The 23,055-nt window shown below is 34.3% G+C and overlaps 1 protein-coding gene across 4 annotated transcripts in view; it reads right to left on the bottom strand.

Annotated features, from left to right (window-relative positions):
- Uvrag (UV-resistance associated gene) overlaps positions 1-23,055 on the bottom strand; it is a 247,078-nt gene that overhangs the window by 127,244 nt on the left and 96,779 nt on the right. For all 4 annotated transcript variants that reach the window (XM_090413519.1, XM_090413518.1, XM_090413517.1 and 1 more), the window contains 3 exons: positions 14,489-14,523; positions 10,411-10,471; positions 7,310-7,404 (listed from right to left, as the gene is read on the bottom strand). In XM_090413519.1, coding sequence (XP_090269645.1) covers positions 7,310-7,404; positions 10,411-10,471; positions 14,489-14,523 — 191 coding nt within the window. The remainder of the gene's footprint in view (positions 1-7,309; positions 7,405-10,410; positions 10,472-14,488; positions 14,524-23,055) is intronic.

Below are 23,055 nucleotides of genomic sequence, written 5' to 3'. Positions count from 1 at the left end.
GCAAGGGTACATTATATACATTCTTACACTTAACTGTCTCACTGATGTCCGCATATCCACTTCCCCCCCCCCCTCCTTGGTAGTTCTAGTTTCCCTGGTTCTGCACATCCATTTTCACTTCATTCAGCAACACTTTTTCTAGTCACTGCACACCAAATCCATTTAAATGCAGGACATCCATCTTGTATAAATCCTTTTGCCCATCAAACTCATTCCACACCACACCGTCTGCATAACCTGTGCATAAAGTCATTTGCAATTATGGCCCTCCTCCTAAACTCCTCTATGTCATACCACGGCAACAGACTCACCATCCTAACTCTGTCACTCTTTTCTTTCGCTACCTTTAACAGTACTTTCAAGTCCTCTCTCATAAAAAATTTATCTCCTTTCAATTCATTCGTACCCGCCACAACTATTAATTCTTTCACCCTCTGTTTTTGCGCTCTAATACTCTCACATCCTTAAACTTTGCACCCGGTAAGTACGATTTAGTTAAACTCCCATCTATCAGAAAGTATCCTCTTAATAATGAGTCACCATACAACACTCTTTCCTTCATTTCAGAAACTCTCCCACTCTTAGGCTTATTTTTCCTTTCAAACACTTGTTTATTTCTGTTAGCCGAGGCACTCTGGAAAGAGTTTTGCAGGTGCTCTAATTGCTGCTGTGCATTTTGTATCACTGCGTGCAACATAGCGATCTCACTACCTACAAATAATTCCTCATTTTTTTCATCATTTAAACCATTTTCTCTCTCTGTATAGTTGCTTTCACTCTCTCATTGATCACCGCTCTCATTGCCATCTTGTACAGCATTGCAATTCCCTATCAAGCCCACTATTTGCACTCATATTTTGGCTTTCTTCAACCATAACTATCTCACGACCTGACACATACTTCAATTCCTTACACTTTCTGCACATTCTCCCACCACTATCACTTTCCATCCAAACTCCAGCCTCATTCGGGAATGCATACATCCCACACACACACATCACATTGGACAAACTCCCTCACATTACAGTTTTTGAACAAAGGCGTCGTATTTTTGGATGCCATTATCTTACGTCGTATTGGCGCCATGTGCTATTCTATGAAACGTATTGTTAAAATAGTAAATTAAATAAAACGGGATTCACACCAAAATCACACAGACACAACGAGCTACCAAAATTAGACAATATTACGTTATGATTTAAACCAATATTCCAATTTTCACTCAAAATTATACTTAGCTTTTGGGAGCTCTCTGAAAACACTACACACCATGCACATCAAAGATGCTTGTCTTCCACTGCTGGAGATCCAGGATGTAATCAAACTGGTGCTTTGACCTATCAATGTTAGATATCCAAGTATAGGTCCATCGTGGGCATTTCTATAAGCAGATATTGGTAATAACTAATCTGTTAGTATAGGCAAATTTCAACCATCTTTCACCACGGGTGTTCACTCAGACCAAACATGCCACACTCCAGCCTAACTATCATACTCATTCCCACTTTTGCATTTAAGTCCCCTAAGATGTAAAGTATGTCTCTCCTTAGTAGGCAGTCCAACACATTCTGTAAGTTTTCATAGAATTCTTTGCTCACTTCATCAGGCATTTCTATGTGGGGCGTATAACCTACCATGATTGATACATTGGTTTCTATTAGACTTAAGGGTCATTGGTAGGATGACCCTTAAGTCTAATAGAAAGTATCCTATCATTGCCGGCTTGGTTGCCAAGTGGTTAGCATATCCGCCCTCCAGCCAAAAGGTTGTGGGTTTGATCCCACTGCGGGCATAGATGTTTGTGATTGGCCATGAAAATACTAGTGGTGGGCGGTAGATGGCACTTGTGTAGTTGTGGTTCATTGTAGTTAGTGAACTGACGTGGAGACAGTTGTAGAATAGGTGTTCTCCCTGGATGAGTCTTTGGACTCCCTGGAGGTGTTACATAATAATAATAATAATAATTAACAGGGTTATAACCAAGAAGGATTCTTGCCTGAGCTGTGTTCAGTATCACAGCCACCCCATGATGCTGAGTCACCACCTAAACAAACAACTAGCTTACCATCCTGTCTTTTGAAGTGACCTTCTCCATTCCATCTGGTCTCTGTAATTCCTAAGATGTCAATTTTATATAGTTAACCCATCTTTTTACAGACAATCTTAAGTATACCCATCTGTAGACCCCAAACATTCCATGTGCCTATGTAAAATTCTAAGATTAATCCTATACCTTCTGCATTCCTCATTCACAATATCACTGCCCATGATACAACACACTGTGGTTACAAGTGTTCACCAGGCTACCTCTACACCCTGCCAGACTGGAAACAGGTGAGCTATGATTCATCACTCCAGAGTACTATTTTCCACTGGTTAGTTGTCAAGTTCACATGCTCTTTGCACCAGGCCAAATGAGCTGCCCTGTTCGTTGCTGTGATGTTCGACTTGTGTGCCACCACTCTTCTGTGGAAACCCAGTAAATGGAGTTCTTTTCGTAAGTATTAGTGCTCACTATGACGTTATTAGCACTCTGGAACTTATCACGGTTGGTCTGTGCCAATTCTAGCTGGTTTTTGCATGCCACCTGTTTTAACACTCTTCTGTCCCTGTCATTTTCGGCAGCCACTCTGGGCGTTTTCCCAGTGATGCCAGAACATCTCCATTTGTTGATCCTATCACCAGCCATTGATTATGGATGCTCCAGTTGAGTGGCAGTGGCACGTACGGACATGCCACCAATGTGACAGTTCGTGATGACACCTCTCTCGAAGTCACTGAGTTCAGGTTGTGTTGCCGTACCACCTGTATTCACATGTTATAATGAAATACTGCTTCCTACTATCTCTATGCCTGGTTTTATGTTATTAACAAACCTGGAATGTTTCATAACTTCAAATAACAGGGGTATCCAGACAATTATTGGTAGATAGTGTATATTACAAGGAAGGTTCATTTAATCTGGGTATAACAAGAATTCATGGTACTTATTCTGCAGAAAAGGGCTATTCTTTAGTTAAAGAAAGATTGGAGTCCTTCAAGATTAGTTTTGCAACAGATGTAATTGTAACTACTACTGATGGCAAGTGAAGAAAACTATTACCAACCTTTCAACAGTTACAACCACACACACTTCATCTTGCTGCTATAAAGTTATCTGTCAAAAAATCAGAAGATAGCAATAGCAATGATAGTAGTGAACGTCACAATGAAGACAATGTAGAAACTGAATAGAAGGGTGAAGAAAACAAATAAGATTCTGATAATGAAGAATATGCTTTACATGATATTTCCATGGCAATATCTAGTCTAAGTAAAAAAATATTAAACTGCTTATATTTTTTCTATTTTGCAAAAAGAAACAAAGAGTGAAAAAAAAGTTACAGGTTATTTGAGACTGCAAAACTGGTTAGAATACATTAGGAAGTGACCGATTTTTAAGGATTTTAAAAATTGATAACTGCTTTTCAAAAATTAAAGTTCTTATTTATGGAAGGATGAGTACTCAGAAATTGAAGTTTGTGTCACTAATAGACAAACAAGTGAAGGAATTTTTAAACCTCTTTTGTTATTTGGAAAAACAAAATTGTTTTGAATAGTAAACTTTTGCAAGAAATTAAGGAGCAACTTTTTAAACACAGTGATAGTCTTATTATCACTTATGAAATATCCAAAATAATCCAAATTGTTTAAATGAAGTTAATGGATTTTCTTGTTATGAAAAATAAAAAATGAAATTATGCAATCTGTGAAACTGAATTTATATGAAACAACATATATATTGACACCAAATCTAAAAATTCTGTTTAATGCACTACTAAAAATTATACAGACATCAAAACCAGAAATGAAAGAAATTTCTGGTTTAAAATTAAAAAAACATCTTGAGAACTGCAATTTCCCATTCCTGATTACTGAAGATTAAAAAATGTAATAAAAACATTTTGTTTATATCTACAGGTCCCACAACTTTTGGTAGAATCTTCAATCCTGGAAAGGGTTAACTTAGTTGCCTCACATGCAACTAAGTGCCTTGGTTGGGTGTGAGGATTTATGAGAATTTAATGGCTAACTTGCATTCCTTTGCAGCATTCCCTAAGGCAGGTCCCAACTTCTGAGCCTTTATAAGCCACTCTAACAACTCAGTACATCTTATGAGCTAGATATGGGTTTAAAACTTAAAGAGAAATGCAATTTATTAATTATAGAGAAAATAATATCAAATGTTTATATAAAATACTTTGGAGGTAGTACTATTTATTATAATAAAACAAAGTCCTTTCACACGATTACAAAAATTAGTTTTAATTATCCATTCAATGTGAAATTTGATACTGCATGCTGTCTACCAATTTTCACTTTAACCTCTATCTCATAGACAATATTTCAGCTCTGTCTCTCTTTTACAGGTACTTCAATGATCACTGCTCCAGTGAATTAGCAAACATCATTCGTCTACTTGCTGTTACACCTGTGAAAACAAGAGTAGTTTCTGTCCAAGACCCCTTTATTTGATGAGTTTGCAGTACAAATCATTGAACCTGCTTCTCCTCTTCCTCATAGTGCATTACCCAACAATTCCAACCTACAGCTCTTTAAGAAGAATATCAATAGGTTTCTTTGTTGTTTTAAGGATACTTGCGACATAAGACTGAATGATATAATCACGTAATCACAAGAAAGATATTTATTTAACCAAATATTTCGGTCTGGAAATAGCAGACCATCGTCGGTGGTATTACAAGAACAGTTTAAAAAATATACAAGCTAGAATACTAACAATAGATCGTTGAAATTAGAACATGCCGCGTGATGTTATATCACTAAGTATGAAACGAAATATTTTGAAGTAAAAACATGATTGAATTTGCTATTAAAAAAAAAAAAAAAAAAAAAAAAAAAAAAAAAAAATTAATGGGTAATCTTGATTAGGCTTTCCCAGATTTTTGATATAGATATGCAGTCATTACGATTCAGGTTGGGATGATGGAGCAAGGCCTCCACGCTTTCCTTGAACAAACGTTCGAACCTATAACGGGATCTATGTAAGAGGCGCGTTTTGGACCAAAGGATGCTGTGGTCAGTTTCAATCCCGTGTTGAGCCAAACCAGACTTTTCAGGTTTATTGTGAAGAATGGATGATTGATGTTCTTGGATTCTTTTTTCAAGAGAACGTCCAGTCTGTCCAAAGTAAGAGAGATCACAGTTGGACGTTCTCTTGAAAAAAGAATCCAAGAACATCAATCATCCATTCTTCACAATAAACCTGAAAAGTCTGGTTTGGCTCAACACGGGATTGAAACTGACCACAGCATCCTTTGGTCCAAAACGCGCCTCTTACATAGATCCCGTTATAGGTTCGAACGTTTGTTCAAGGAAAGCGTGGAGGCCTTGCTCCATCATCCCAACCTGAATCGTAATGACTGCATATCTATATCAAAAATCTGGGAAAGCCTAATCAAGATTACCCATTAATTTTTTTTTTTTTTTTTTTTTTTTTTTTTTTTTTTTTTTTTTAATAGCAAATTCAATCATGTTTCTACTTCAAAATATTTCGTTTCATACTTAGTGATATAACATCACGCGGCATGTTCTAATTTCAACGATCTATTGTTAGTATTCTAGCTTGTATATTTTTTAAACTGTTCTTGTAATACCACCGACGATGGTCTGCTATTTCCAGACCGAAATATTTGGTTAAATAAATATCTTTCTTGTGATTACGTGATTATATCATTCAATAGGTTTCTTTTTTCTCAATCCTCATCTGCACCTCAAACAGCACTGATGTGCTATAGGTTCTTGTACCTTTCATGTGTGGGATAAATATAAAATTTGTTATACTCCAGGTTATCATTGCAATGAATGTTTTGCATTCATTGCAATGATACTGTATTGACTAAATTTTTTGAAAATTTCATTTCTGAGAAACTTTTTTTTCACACAAATGTTGTCCCCAAAACCAAATGCATTAATTTGCTGGAATGTTTCTTTCACCCCAGTGTTCAAAATCCTCTTTTGAAGATGTTGTCTTCAATTGCAAATCTAATTGGGGGGTAATAATTTCCATATTTTATAGCAACAGTACGTCTATGTTTTATTTTACTAACTTCAAAATCAAATGGAGTTAATATAAATGTAGTAGTTAATGAAAATCACTATCAAATTCACAATATATTGTATATACCCTCCTCAAGGGATATACAGGATAATATGACAGCACTACATGAAAAGTTTACATTATTGCTAGTTAGAGGTTATTTTGAGTGTGGATATGTTATTAAGGAACTCCTGTAAAATTGGTAATTTTTTTCTTCCTGATTTATTGAGCTACTCGGATTAATTTAATTATTTCTTTTTTTTTTTTTTTATCAGCACTGTGCACATAAAGTTCCCAAGATTTATGACACAAAATTACATGCATGAGCAGGTGGAGGGGGGGATAATAAAAACAGAAGATAAGAAGTTGGTCTAATGAGTTGTTTGGAATTGAAATGTATAAACATGTTGGCCAGCAGCAGCTGCTGCTTGTGTTCATACATGATTAGAGAAAAGTAGAGGGATGGTAGCGGCCAGTTCTGTGGAGTAGTACTTATGGAAATACCTAAAAAAGGCATAATGCAACAGAGTGTCTATGGGAAAGTGGCTGGAAGGAGTTGATGATGGAGGATCACCCCTTGCAGTCCTGGTTGGTTAAGTAGTTAGCATACCTGCTCTCCAACCAACAGACTGCAGGTTTAAATCCCACCATAGGCATTATACAAACATTACTATATTAATACAGAAAATATTTAACCTTTAGAAAGCCCATTAGAAAACTAAAAAAATAAAATGCAAAAAAGATGGAAAGCTTTTTTTTTTAATGTCCAACAGTGCCAAGACAATTTAGTTTAGTTTAGAGATATATTTGACAAACCTTCAAAAGTAGAATAAATTAATGTTATATAGACCAGTAGATAGATAAAGATATGCCATATAATGAAATTCTAAAGACTGACTTCATCAATTATCAAACCTTATTTAACAGTGTGTGCACCCACCCCATTTGGTAATGGGGAAAAAAACGTTTTAGACCACATCACTCTCATAAAATAAGCAATACAAACATTTATCATAACATATACATTTTATTCAACACAGCAGCACACGTTTAAAAAAAATAAAAAATATAAAAAAATAAATAAAAAATTCAATGAATTTCTTCTGTTATGCTGACAGTATTTTTTCAAGCAGGGAAAATACTATTAGTACAACTACATTTTTTTTATTTAGATATACTTTTTTTAGTAAATTATTTAGTCTTTGTTACCTGTTCACCAAAGTAAGTAAGACCACTAAAGTTGACTATCCATTCAATGAGCAAATGGGATGGGTTCCCTATGATCCACACCCTGATAGTAATATCTTAAACTGTTCAGGAATATGTTACTCAATTGCTAATTAAAAGAAAACTAACTTTCAAAATTTATAATTCAGAATAATTTACAAAGGCATATATTAATATATATATACAGCAAAATAACTTAAAACCTGGCAACCTTGTATCATTACTATTATTAACTGTAAAGCCTATCAAAAACAACAAGATTAAATTTTAAAAGGTAGTCAAATCAAGAAAGTGATCAGATGGTAAGATCTTTAAAAATATGTACTTTATATTATAGAATCATTTATTTATTTTAAGCAATTACCAATATTCTTGGCAGAAAATGAAACACTTTTCTAACTAATTTAAAAACGTATTTTCATGTTTTAACTATCTGGTAAAATAATATCCCTGTAATGCACAGATGTTTGTAAAAATGTTCTGAACAAGTTACCTTTTATGTATATATATAATTTTTAGTCCTGGTTATACATCTGGAACAGAATAAGAATTTAGTATGACTATATAGCAGAAATACTGAAACTAAACAAAAACACCTTGAAAGACTTTAAGAGAATAGTTTGGTTAGTCAACAAAGAAATGCAAAACCAGACCAGCTGAAGAATACAGATAAAAGTGATTGAGACTTTTGTTTAAATGTGATGTGAAAGTAAATACTCCAATCACCAGCTATATTCTTTTAAATAAGAATATCACCATAAAGTCACCAACATCTTGAGCTGCACATCAATTATGATGCTAATGGCCTGATCCACTATAAACTTAACTACAAACAAATTACCATACTGAGAACAGTTCAAATGACAGTTGAGGCAACCAAGACCATGAAGCCAGCATATTATGTCTGTTTCCCAGCAAAAGTGCCTGATATGCAGAATATGAGATTAGCTGACCAGACTTCAAAGGAAAAGTCTTTATATGCACTTCTTGAATCTTAACAAGATTCTATACTATTCTCATAACTAGGTGTTCATGATATTGTTAAAGGCCAAAAAACATGCAGAATAAGCTTTCCTGAAAATTAAAGTATTACACTCAAAAGTTCAGACACTGCAAGATTTAGTTATATTGTTCTTTTTTTCCCTTTCCTTTATATTGTTCTTTTATCTTTCCTTTAGAGAAACAATGGCTTGTCTCTGTATATATGTGTGTACTCCAGATGATGATTAATAAGAAGGTCGAAATGTTGAGAAATTAAAATGATTATTTATAACATGGTTATAGAGTCCATAATTAAAAGTCCATAATAAAATTAATTAGTTATATTGTTTTTTATACATTTAACTTATATTTTAAACTGAGTCACGATGCCCAATAGATACTTTGGGAGTCAGTGTATGTGTGTGCGTGCACGGCACATATACATTTTTATGCACAAACACCCTTCATCCACTCCTTAAAATACTATCAATGAGAGGCTGAAGGATGGAGATTGGCTACCCATGTCATCAAAAAAGCCTCCAGCCATAACTAATAACATTAGTTATGGCTGGAGGAGTTCCATCTACTCCCTTTGGAATAAAAAGGTGTTGACGTCAAATCACTTATCATACTGAATATTTAAGAACATTTCAGCCTATCACCTGCTAATTTTTTTACAATAAACTAACATCTAACACTAATAAAATAAACTACTAAAATAATCAGCCAACATTTATACCCATTTTGAATTTTTTTTTCATGTCAATAATCCCACTCACAAATAATAAATACTGAAATAATAACATTACACATTATTATTTTAAATAAATATTAATAGGTTATACATAGGAACTACATGAGTTTCTAAGAAATACATTTTGGGTTTCTACTTGATCCTAGAGAAACAATGGCTGAAATAGAAATACATCTCATCGCCCTTTTACCTTGTGGTGTCGAGGGTTTATTATTAATCATTGGACCTAAAACCGTTCACAGGATAAGGTGGTCAAGTCCTATGCCCCGGTGTATCCTATGTTCTGTAGTGTTCTCAAGGCTGGTTTACCTGCTTTGCAGGATGAAAACCTCCAGGATAAACTAGGAAAAAACCCCTACTGTCCATGCCCAAGACCAGTTAACTTGGCTATGACTGAGGAAGATCCTTCAGTTCCTCATGTCACCGACGGGAAATCGAACCTAGGACACTCCGTCCCCAGGCATATGGTTGCGAAGCACACAGCCAGTAGGCTAACCCTGCAGACCATAGATTTTTAATTTTTAATTAATACCACCAAAAGGGGATAAAGTAAACCAAGGATTCATTAAGTCTACTGATACTTCTTTGGATTAAAGTTATCACATTGAGTACAAGTACTTGTCACCAACACATCATCCAACTGTAAAATTTTAAACTGTGGCAGAATAAGCAAGAACTGAAGTTCTAATCAACATGTTTCAAGGACCAAAAGAACAGCCTAGGCTAACGGATTGTTAAAATTACAATCTTCTGAATTTTCATCAATTTAATGCAGTTTAGTAATTGCTGAAATTAGTGAAATGCATTGATACTACTGCTAACTCCAAATATAGTATTTCAGATTTTTAATAGCCTTCTATGTAGGATTATTGTCTTTTGCAAGCTGACTCTGTGTCAAGAGACAGTCTACTAGTCTTCCAAGTAGAGGCTAGTCCTGAGTTGTGCTAAGGTTTTGTATCTCTTATATTCTTCAAAATGGATTTTAAGAGTTTTCTTCAGTTTGTTTGCCCAAAGTAAACTAATTTGCTAGCATGGTACTTCCTCAACATTTGAGTGACAAAGTTTTTACCACTGAGGTCTGATACAGAGGTAGATCAAACTATACAGCATAATGGATATGTTTTGATGAACAATATTTTCAACTGCAATATTTTTAGAAAAAAGTAAAATGCCAAAGACATGATTCATCCATGTACATATTTCTTTAATGAGCTTAATTATTCTCCTTGGTATGGATTCATTTTTTAAAAACTTGGATCATTCATCTGAATTTTATCAAAGCTTTTCTAGGTCAGTGAAACATAATTTGCAACAAATCAAAAATAGGCATATGCATTTTGAAGGATACTAGATGATGCATTTATTTTATCTGGAAAATTTGACGTTTCAAAGCTCTTCCATGATGGATTCTGAAAGAAATATATGAAATTTCATTGAATACATAATCAATTCACTTTTACATTGTATTGCAAATTTCTTCAATAAACTTTAAAAATAACAAATAAAATTTTTAATCACCCAAATTAATCAATAATGACTAAACAATCTTATAATTACTATTGATTTTTAATTTCCTTCATGCATGAAATAAATTCTATTTATGTGCAGCAATTATCAAGGTTATGTGTGTTGTATACTTAAATTAGAAAGAATGAAAAAGATATTAGCATAAATAATACATTATTTTTAAAAAAAGTTGTCTAACAGAAAAACATTAAAAAAAATAATTAAAAGATCTTTCATTCCATAACTTAAGGTGTTTATTTAAATAAGTATGAACATGATTACAAAACACAGCTATAAAAATATTTTATGCCTCTGAATATTATATATATATTTTTTGTCTGTGTTTTCCCTCTAACCTCTAAGAGGCTGAGTTAGCCAATTTCACACAAGTCAAGTGTGAAACTAAGATAAAGGATCCTTCATTCCATAACCTAAAGTATTTATTTAATAAGTATGAAAATGATTACAGAGCACAGATATACAAGTATCTGATGCCTATGAATATATATATATATATATATATATATATATATATTCCCTCTCCCCAGACCTCTAAGAGGCTGAGTTAGCCAATTTCACATAGAAGCCAAGGATAATTCAACAGAAATATTCCAGCTTTTTCTGTCTGGAAACAAATCAGCTGGTCTAGAAATAGTGATCTCTCTTTCAATTATCTGACATTCAAATAACTGAAGCTTCAGACTCCTCAATGGATTAGAATGTCAACCAGCTTCAAGCATTGCACCATGTAATTGCACCTTTAATTAGCCAACCTTTCAATTATCTGACTAACAAATTGATTTCCCAGTACAGTCAGATAATTGAGAGATTACTGTACGTGAGACAAATGCTCAAATACTTTGTACCTGTGAATCCAGCTAACCACAAATGGCCTAAATTATAACCTATCTGCGATTGTTGTGAATATGATTATCTTATATTTAGAGATAGCAGAACTAATAACAGAACACACACACCTAAACAACATATTTTAAATTCAAAGACTGAGCATGAAAGAAAGTTTATCTTTGTGTGTGCGTGTACACATGTTCCAGTTAGTTGCATATAATATTGTGGATCATTTCAGAGAGGCAGAAAGGATCAATTCCAATTACAAAGGTTAAATTCTCATAAGCTCTCTGGTAAATTTCCAAAACTTAAGTTTCTTTCTATATTTTGGCTATAAGATATTTCCATTTTATAGCCATTTTTTCTATTTCATACATGATATCTTCTGTTTTAATATCTTATTTATGCCAAATTGAAGTCTTATCTCTCATTATTAGGTTTAATGGAATGAATACAGCAGCAGCAGCAGAGAGGAACAAAAAAAAATACAAGTTTATTAGATCCTATATTTCTTGTCACAGAAACATTGTCAGGGATACAAGCTCAAAATTGTAAAAACGCACAAAAACTCAAAACGATAAGTGGAAAAAAACTAGACTAAAAGCCTAAAGTCCTACAATGACATTGACGCCATCTGTTCATGCCCCTAATCTTTCTCAGGACTCTCATATCTGTGGCCTCTAGTCTTTGGTCAAGTGTTTAATTTCTAACCCAGCTCTCAGATCCATAAGTTAAAATTGATTTGAACACTGTCTTGTATACAGCTAACCTAGTATTTTGACTAATTTTTCTCTTATTCCATATAAATTTATTCAGTTGACTTCCTACCATATCAGCTTTGTTAATTCTGTTGTCTCTTTCCATATTTAATTTAATCTTCACTAAAAATTGTGCCTAGATAGCTGAAATGTTTCACTTGTTCTATAGGTTCTCCATTCACAATGCAGTTGATATTTTCAATGCTTTTGCCTATTTTCATTGTCTTTGTCTTGTTATTGCTGACCTTCATACTAAATCTATTACAACAGGTATTCAATTTAGTCAGGGAATACTGCAGACTTGTACTGGATTTATTTAGAAGTATAACATCATCTGCATAAAGTAAAGAGCTGAGATTAACATCTCCAATTTTGATATCAAGTTTAATACCGGCCTGGTTTATTTATAATACCCACCAAGTTTAATTGATGGCCTGGTTGGTTGAGTGAGTAGCATATCTGCTCTCCAGCCAAAGGGCTCCGGGTTCACATCTCGCATTAGGCATGGATGTTTGTGATTGTCCGTGAAAATAACAGTGGTGGTGGTGGTGGGCAGTAGATAATGATGGTAGTTGCGCTTCATTGTAGTTGGTGGAATGAGTGGTGGAGACAGAGAGCTGTAGAGTAGGTGCTCTCCCTTGATGAGTCTTTGGACTCCCTGGAGGTATCACGTAATAATAATATACCACTTTCCTTCATAATGTGATCCGTATAGATCAGTGGTCGCCAAAGGGGTCGATATGACATTAGGGGTCGACAGAAAAATATAAGACATCATTGTATGGGTAATATTTAATTCGGTTAACTCCATGACAAAAGACATGGAGGTAATGACAACGCAATTAAGAGTGAATCGTGGGATCAATACCTCAATCTTACAGGTCCATGAATAGGACCTGTAAGATGGAGTAAGGTCATGAAAATAGTTACCGAGGCCAATCAACTAAGCCAAAATGACGTATTTACCAATAAACGGATGTTGGTGGTTCCTGCCGGCCGGCGCAGTGGGAGCGAGATTGCAACACGTGCGTGGTTCTTATTTACTGATACTTACAAGTATTCAATCCCAGTCTCATTTTTGCGCATCGACATACAAGTGAGCGTTAATGTTCTAAAATTCATCAACATACATATTATAATTCAATCGTTATTCATTCACGAACTAAACTCCTCTATGTTGAAGAGTTGAGCAGCGCTGGTAGTAATACCAGTGATATTAATACCAGTAGTTTATTAATATCACTAGTAATACCAGTGATATTACTAGTGATAGTAATAGTAGTAGTAATAGTAATATAATAATATATATTATATTATACATACAATAAACACTGTAACTATAAAATAAACAATCTAAAAACTCACATAAGTGTCTTTTTTTTGCTTGTCCTATTATAATTACGTAGTAGTAAAATATAGGGGGAGTCGATAAAAAGTCAAGAAAAGCTTGAAGGGGTCGACAGGCAAATGACTTTGGCGACCCCTGGTATAGATAATGAATAACAGAGGGGATAACGTACATCCTTGTCTGACACCAGATTTACCATTAAACCACCTTCCTGTACTTCTTTCAATTCTAACTGCTGATTTACAACTCAAATAAAGACTAAGTATTGCTTGATATAATGTCCCACTGACACCATACAACTGTAGCATTTTGAACAGCTTCTCTCTTAGCACCTTACCATATGACTTTTCCAGATCTACAAAACTTAAATACAGATCTTTGTTATATTCCCATGATTTCTCAAATATTTGTTATCAAGTGAAAATCTGATCCTGACAGCCTCTATTTGGTCTGAATCCAGCTTGTTCTTCACCAAGCTTCCCTTCCATAATCCTTCTCAACCGTTTCTTGAATATACGTGCATAAATCTTACCAGGAACACTGACTCAGTAGGGAAATACCTCTGTAATTTACAAACCATATCACAAAAGGAATATGTGGATAAGAAATCAAACCAAAATCTCTGACATCATAAGAAGGGTGAAACATCGGAAGTGGCAGTGGGCTGAGCATACTGCTCGAAGACAAGATCAACAATGGACAGAAGAAGTACTGCATTCGATTCCACACGAGGAAAAATGACTATGATGCTGACCTAAAACAGAGTGTATTGATGATATCGGATTTGCAAAAGTGACATGGAAAAGGAGAGCCATGGACTGACAGTTTTGGAGTAATCTTGGAAAGGCCTTCATCCAGCAGTGATTTATAATGGCTGATGATGATGATATATATATATATTCTTCCACTATGTTTTTAAAGTTAAATTTTTATATAAAAAGTAAATAGGATAAAAAAATACTTACTGGAGTATTATGTATGATTTCACTGTTGTAGAAGGCTAAAATAAAAATTTAGATTTCGATTAAAAAATGAATATGGAAAATAGAAATTTAGTACTTTAAATATTAAATTTCTACTACTGATCAATGAAAAAGGAGCTGGAAAAATAAAATATTAAATAAATGCATTCAAAATTATCATTTTAAAAGAACTCAATAGCATATTAAGTACAAGATTGGAATTCACTTAAGAACATAATACCTTTATGATACAGTCAATGAGGTTTTGGTGCACTCCTGCTCAAAAAAAGACAAAACAAACTGCAGTCCCATCGAAGACAACAGAATTTTTTCTCAGACTTTACAAGTGAGATTAGTTACAGTCTCCAATGTCAGATATACAAGTAAGACTATTTTTCTTCTTTAACTTTCTATCTCTGAAGCTATAAGTTTTCTTATACAAAACAGGAAAAGTGACCTTTAAAATGCATGCAATTTATAATCAAATAAATCTGAGTTACATTTTTACAGTCACCATAAATCATCTCAATCACCTGTTGACAACTCCAAAGCCTTTGACAGAGTCTGGCATTGAGGGCTTCTCAACACGTTAGTCCATTATTTGGGCTGCCTCTGTCCTTGTATAAATGGATTGCCAATTTTCTCTCAGATCAATCCCTACGCATAATGGTGGATGGTGTTTTCTTCTCAGACTTTCCTGTCAATAGTGGTGTCCCTGAGGGCTCTGTCATCTCACCCATCCTTTTCCTGATTTATATAAACAACCTGCTCTCATTGACTGCAAACCCTATTATAGTTTAGCTGATGATAGTACACTCCACTTGTCCTACACATATGACAAGCCTTGCAGTGCTCAAATATTTCATGCTTCAAGACCATCTATCTACAAGTGCCCTGAACACTGATCTCCACATTATGGATATCAAGAATATCCATAATGTGGAGGAAATCCATCCTAATCAAGGATACTCTCCACAAGTATCCTTGATTAGAATGAAAACAACCTAGTCAACTTCAGCACTTCCAGAAGATAGATTTGTTTTCTCACAAAAATAGACTTCAGGTTTTCTCCACTTACTTTTGAGAATGCTCAGCTAGACAGTCAAGACCAAATCTCTCTTCTCTAACTGACTTACTCCAAACCTTTCCTGACAATCACATCACTTTTTATAGCATCATCAGCTTCCAAAAAAAAAAAAAACTTGGCATCCATTTCCCTTCATAATGATACTTCTCTCCTGAACAGTTACTTTGTATAAATTCCAAATCCAACTAGCCTTGGAATATTGCTCTCTCATGTTTGGGGCATTAAGACTTCCCTAAAAATTCTTGATTCTGTTCAGAAAAGGGCAGTTCGGTTGATTAACACATCTCTCAGTCTCTTCAGCCACTTTTTCATAGAAGACTTTTCCATTTTCTCTTCTACAGATATTTCTATGCCACTGTTCAACAGAACGAGCATCCATTATGCCTCCCATTTCTACCAGATATGCATATGATATTTTCACTTGATATTCCTATATTTCAAGTTAATTGCCCTGTCCCTAATCAAATTTGTAGATGACAATATACTCCATTCCTCTTCTTGTAGTATTTAAATGATTTGGCCTCAAGATCTTTTAATTCATTCTTAAACAGTGATCTCCATCATTCTCCAGTGGGGTGAGAATAATCTAGCAAACTTCAACACTACAAAAACACAATATCATCTTATTTCTTACCTCACTTTAGTCAGAATTAGATTTTTTTTTTTTTTTAATTGAGTTAACTTCTAGCCTTTCTTGGCACAAATTCATTACATATCCAAAGCCTTCTTGGTGTCCATTTCCATTCAACATACTACTTCTCATTCATACAACTCTTAACACTACATAAATTCCAAATCCATCTAACCTTGAAACACTGTTTCTATATTTGTGGGTAGTACACCAAAAACTGCCTTAAAATGCTGAATACTATCAAGAAGAGGACCTATTTCCCCTCTATCTCAGATTCTCTCTGATTATTTCTTTATAGATATTCCATTTTTGCATTATGCCTTTTCTACTATCATTATTTTCACACATGTTCCGTCAACAGCTACTCATGTTCTTACATGAGTAGCTGCTAGTCAACATCCACAAGCAGTTCAGTTTCAAAATTTTCAAACCAACTTCTCATTCTCTTCTTTCATCTATTTAACTCTGTTCTACAGAATTTTCCTTATACCATTTTCCCAAAGGACTGCAACCTCTAGCTGTTCATGAAACACATCAACAGGTTCCTTCTTCCTTGATCAACTCCTCACACACTGATGCTCTTGTGTTAAACTTTTTGAAACCTTTCATTGAGATTAATATTAAAAACTTGTAACCATCTTGATCACCTGTCTCCAGATTCTCTTTACCATGTGTTGAGGCTTAAGTGCTGTGAGGACATCATGTTGGAGGCTTTATGGATTGTATCCAGCACTCAGAAAGGATTAAAACAGAATTTAATACTTCCTATATTTTGTCTCAGTCTCTGAGACATCTTCAGGGATTACATAAAACTAATGTAACATACAGACAAATACCATACAATACTAAGCCAACCACGTGGGTGACTCTAAAGTCCTATCTACGTGGAGCACCCTCTATGGGAGTTTGTAGGTGGCCTGGAATGTAAGTGGGATCTCTGATGATTAATGTTTCCCAAATCTTCGGAAGTTTAATGCAACCGTATTTATTTAGATTTGGTTGATTTCTGAGAGCTGCTGCAGATTCTAAAAATAGATTCTCTTTTTTGAATTAACTGTGGTGCAGCATGGTGGTTTTTTTTCCAAGAGATCCTATGGGTTGTATCCAAGACATGATCACAGATGTATGACTTGTGTTCTTCTAGGCAGATGGTTGCTGATCTACCTCTCTGTCCAAAGTATGCCAGCTCACAGGAACAGGGTGCTTTATAAACTCCAGGCACTGAGAGAGGAAGGAGCTGATCTTTTGTAGAATGGATAAGGCTGGCAAGTTTGCAGTGGGGCTTAAACGTGAAGGTTGTACTTCTTTAAAATCTTTGCTATTTTTTTGATGTGCCATGGACGTAGGGTATGGTGATGGCATTTCTAAAATCTTTCTGAAGACGTGGCCAGGTAATGGGGGAGGAACTAATTATTTTGTGTATGGAATATTGTGTATGTGGTTGAGTTCAGTTGAAAGGGTGGTTCCACTGGTACAAAGATTGTGGGCTCTCTTGGTTAGAGTTTTAAAACTCTAACATTAATATCCATCCCCCCCCCCAAAAAAAACTCCATCTCCAGTATTATTAATGCATAAATCCATAGATAGCACTGCATCACAACACAGGTCACCTTCTTCTTGATTCAATTTCACCATATACTACTCTCTGATGCCTGTTCATCAGCCATCTTACCAGCTTTATATTCATTCTAATATACTCCATAACAGATTTCTATGCAGTATCCTTTTAAATAACTTTTAAAGTACAACAATATTATGGTGTAGCCCTTTCCTTTAACTAAACGATTACTTTACTATAGCAAGCAAGTAAATTAACTTAGGCAAAACCTACTCTGCTCTACATGAAGCTGTGCTGCCCCACAGGGTATCATTCCTATGTACTCACTCCTCAATTTTAGCCATGACCACTACTCCTGAGATACTGGCCAGTTTATAATTTGCAGACCTGTCTTAGTTACTTAATGGGAAGAAAGCTCCATCTTGCTTTCTTTACACTACAATGAGTGACCATGTCACTGTTTAGACTTAATTGGTCATTAGAAACACACATCATATCTTGTGACATGCAGATATGTCACACAATTTAGCATTTGCACAAATTTCTTAACATCGTGGGGGGGGGATGTAATTGTTTACTGTGCATAAGCATCAACCAGGAAAGAAACATCAAAATCAATATATATTACTAATTTTCATCTGAATTACCCTTAGGCAATAGCACATTTTATTTTTGTTTTCAATGAATTTCATTTGAGATAAAGTATTTTCATGAAACAATTATGTGATAAATTAATCTTATGTATCCAAGTCTTTAAAGGGTTAAATCATGTTTTGTCAATTGCTTATTCATAAATCCAGTTAATTATTTTATTTATAATTTTGTTTACTCATAATTCTATGAAATGAAATTATTTCACAGAATAGTTTCTCCTTTGTACAATTTTGTTATAGGAAACAAAAGAAGAGTACTGCTAATAGTGATATTATGTGGTAGTAGTAGTACATAATATCAGTAACCTTTATGAAGTAGCTATAATTTCACTAATTGTTCACATTCAAAAAATATATATGTTACATGCTTATAAACCAGCAATGGGTTAGACTGTCAAATTTTATGGTGGCTGTGGTCAGATAATTTTTTTTTTGTAAAAACCAGTGGCATATGAACGTGTGCAAAAAGTTGCGATAATCACCATGAAGGAACTGAGGAACTCATACATTATTCTACATATTCCCAAGAAGTGTTATACACTTGTTACAACGCTGATGCATAATTTGCAATCCCCTGAGAAAATGTCTTTCCCTTGTTGCATAAACCAGTCCTCAACTGTAGATATGACATCATCTGTGGTAAATTTTGTTCCTTTCTTTAAATTTGGGAATAGGAAATAGTCAGATAGGGCCAGGTCTAGTGAATAAGGTGGGTGAGGTAGACATTGAAACCCAAGTTGTGTATTGTCTGTTGGGTTTCACAAGCAGTGTGGGCAGGTGTGTTGTCCTGCAAAAGCAATACAACTGCTCAGTTTCCCCACAGCATTTTTCCTTCAGTACCTCTTTCAATTCCTTCAGATCTGTTGAATAAACTGCTGCTGTAACAGTTTCAGCTTTTTTGAGGTACTTGGTGAGGATTACACCATCCATATCCCAAAAGACAATGACAAGAACCTTCCCTGCTGACTTTTGGGTTTGGAACTTCTTTGGCCATTGAGAACCGTCGTGACTCCACTGACTGTTGTTTGGTCTCTGGGTCATAATGATGAAGCCATGTTTCAACAGTCACAATAAGAGCCAAAAAATTTACACCTGATTTCTCAAAATGACCCCAAATCCCTTGAGATGACAGCACACATTCTCTCTTTTGGTTGACATTCAAACATTTGGGATCCACTTCACTGAGAGCCTTGCATGTCCAGATGTTGGCGGATAATGACCCTAACTCATTCCCTGGATATCCCCAGAATCTTTGCAATGTTTTTGGCTGGCATTCGCCTATCATCAAGGATCATGACATGAACTGCATTGATATTTTCAAGTGTAATCACTGTGAAAGGTCTTCCTAACCTGGAGGCATCTGTTGTCTCAAGATGTCTAGTTTTAAACTTGACCAGCAATCTGGCAATTGTTGGGTATGCTGGGGAACAGTCCCCTAAAGTCTCACACAAAGTTTGGTGAATCTCAGTTGAGACTTTTCTTGCAGCACAAAAAACCTGACACCCCCACGCTTCTCTGTTTTTGAATTTTTTCAAAAGGGAGGTTTTAGATTGCTTTTAGATATGTTCTTTCTTGTGATTATATCAGTTACTTGAATACTGTTTTGGTTTTAGGTGTTTATCAGAACTTTTCATCCCCCCCACCCTCATGCATATCAAACTAGAGGATCCCTGCATCTTATTCTTTGCAAACCTTTCCTTCTCTTGGTATCGACTCAGTGCTTAATTTTGTCCACCTCATCTGTTAATCTATTAATATAGCCAGCACATCTCCATTTACACTCTTTTTGTTAAGATATTTCAATATCTTAAGATGATTTTATTTGCAGAAAATATTATTATTAGTTAATATAATTGAAAATGAAATAAAAGATGTATAAAAATGTTATGTTGATAAAATTATGTTAAAATGATATTTTACTGCTGCTATATTCTTCTTACAGTAGAATATATTCTTGTGGTTTCATTACTGATTAGCAAAGCTATACTTCATAGCAATTTCATTGGTGGAAACAGCTTATTTAGTAGTATGAAGAATCTGCTAAGTTTACATATGTTCCTATGTCATTGGAATAATATCTGTAGAAGTTTGTTTATACCGAGTGCAACGAAATAATCATCAAGTGGAAAAGAAATTTTATCATACTGCAAAAAAACATATCCAATCCCCATTACTGAATAAACTTCTCTTTGCAGTTTATGATACCTAGCTATTGGCGACGTCATTTCACACAATTGCGATTAAAAGAATACAATGTACGCTTGACTGTGATATAAAAATGAACAGCTGATGGACACAAAAGAGAGAGATGGATTTTTATGTTGAAAGGTATAATTGGAAATAAATCCCTTTAAAGAAATAAGGAAAAATATAAGAAATGAATGGCTATGTTTTGTGATTCTTATATGTTCAAATTCTTATTGAGAAGTTTATATATCTTCACTAATTTTTCGTTTTTTGAGTGAAGATTAGATGAAAAGCTATTCTTTATGTGGAACTGACAGTTGTCAAGTAAAAATGCTAGAACACTCCATTTACATTGTTTTCTGCTTCAGTACTGGATAGCTGAGTTTTATGAAGTATACTGTTAATGTTTTGGATACTTGTTTTAAGTAGTAACTGAACATGCTAGAAGTAAAGCATGTATTGAATACACAGGTATGAGTTGTCATTTTTCCAGTGAGATGGTGTGCAAGAAAATTTGTTGCTACTGTTTCCCTTGGTGAACTTAAGGACTGATGAAGTTGTGTCTAGAATTTTCAGAGCAAGATTGCAAAGTTTTCTATTATGTTCGAGTCTCTGACTAAAATGTGTTAGCTTCTGCTCGATCATTCCTCTCTCACAGGTCCTCTGGGCAGAATACACAACCTGTGTTCCAGTTTTTTTGTTGCACATCTCACTTCCATAGGTAAACACTGGAATAACACATATTAAATAGCTTTCTTTTTAAGCACACAGGCAATTCTCCAAACAGATGATCTTTATACAACCAAAAAGCTTTGTTTCCGTGAGTGATTTTGCTATTTATTTCTTTATCTTGTTTTTTCTTAAAACTAAAAACTTCCACCACCTTAAAACTAATTAACTGATCAAGGCAGATATAGTCCTCCACAATGTCAACATGATTATCTGTTAAGTTTAGTTTGATCGGAATTTGTCAATGTTTTAGTTATGTTAATCTTTCATTTTTTTTTTTCATGCTTTGTTGGTCATTTAGCAATTCCTGAACTTATTTTTTTTTCTAAAATAATGTCATCTGCAAAAAAGGAAATAATCGAGATTTTTTTCAATTGCTAATAATTCCACATTTTTCCCATGTAACATTCCTAAAGACCTTTAACACAGCAGAAAATAATCTGATCTCCTTGCCTCATTCCTCCCTCTCTCTCAATGCTGAATTCCTTTCTCTGATGTTCTAACTATACTGGTTGTTGAGTTCACATATATAGCTTTTAATAATCTGATATATTTTGCTGAGGTGGCTTGTTGTTTTAATATGTGTACTATTTCTGACTGTTATAAAGAATCAAAGGCTTTTTCAAAATCTATAAATAATAAATATACTGGAAGATGATATTCATTTAATGTTTTTCTGTTACTTGGTTAATAGTGTACATACAATCTATTGTAGAGAATCTTGCTCTGAAGTCCGCTTGTTCATATGGCTGCGAGTTATCCAAAAATCTTGCGATTCTATTTAATATAATGAATATAAACATTTTGTATAATTGTGAAAGCAAAATTGGCTGGCCTATAGTTATTGATATCATCTTTGCTGCCCTTTATGTAAAAAGATTTATGTCACTGGAGTGGAATTTTTTTTCTGTAGTTAAAATATCATTGAGCATATCCAGTATGGTCTTATGAAACTGAAGCTCCTGATTTTATGCGTTCTACTAATATATAATCTTCTGTAGCACTTTTGTTATTCTTTGCTCTGACTTTAGGATTTTCCATATTTTTTCTACTATTATGTGTGTGTATATAAATATATATTAATATATGTATTATTATGTCGTTCTATATCTACCTCACCTAAATTTAGCAGAGGATCTATATCTATTTCCATGCCTATGCATTTTTAGTAACTTCCATTATAGTTGAAGCTATTTCCTCCATTCTATCAGATAAGTCTGATTCATTCATACTTCTTTACTTCCATTATTTCCTGAAATTTTTCTCTATAGTTTATATCTTCACTTTCTACTGTGGGTTTTTTTTCATTACCACTTTCAATCACTCTCTTGATGTTCATTTTTATCCTTGTTCTCACAAGTCTATGATCACTATCATATTAAATAGTTGACAAATACATCTAATATTTCCAAGCTCATATCAACAATTTCATTAAGAACTTCTCCATTTAGTGTTCTCCTGGTCCATTTTTATTTACTTTGTTTTTTAAAGAAAGTATTTTGTATACAATCTCCATGTCTTGCATACCTAAAGTGCATTACCCCCCCCCCCGCTGTTTCTTGCCTAGCTTTATAGTTAATCTCCCATAAGAATTTTCCAATGTATATGCTATCTAAAAGTGTTGGAGAGATTGAAATTGTCAATTTCTTCATCAGAATGACTGGCAGTAGGTGCATTTATTTGTACTAAACTTAAACCATTTATTGATTTTCAACCTAAGAGTTG

The sequence above is a fragment of the Typopeltis vanoorti genome, chromosome 24, assembly GCF_054136105.1.
Source record: "Typopeltis vanoorti isolate ZY-2024b chromosome 24, IOZ_Tvanoo_1.0, whole genome shotgun sequence".
Classification (NCBI taxonomy): Eukaryota; Metazoa; Arthropoda; class Arachnida; order Uropygi; family Thelyphonidae; genus Typopeltis; species Typopeltis vanoorti.
The sequence above is the reverse complement of the archived record's forward strand: the minus strand, read 5'-3'. Positions and strand labels throughout refer to the sequence as shown.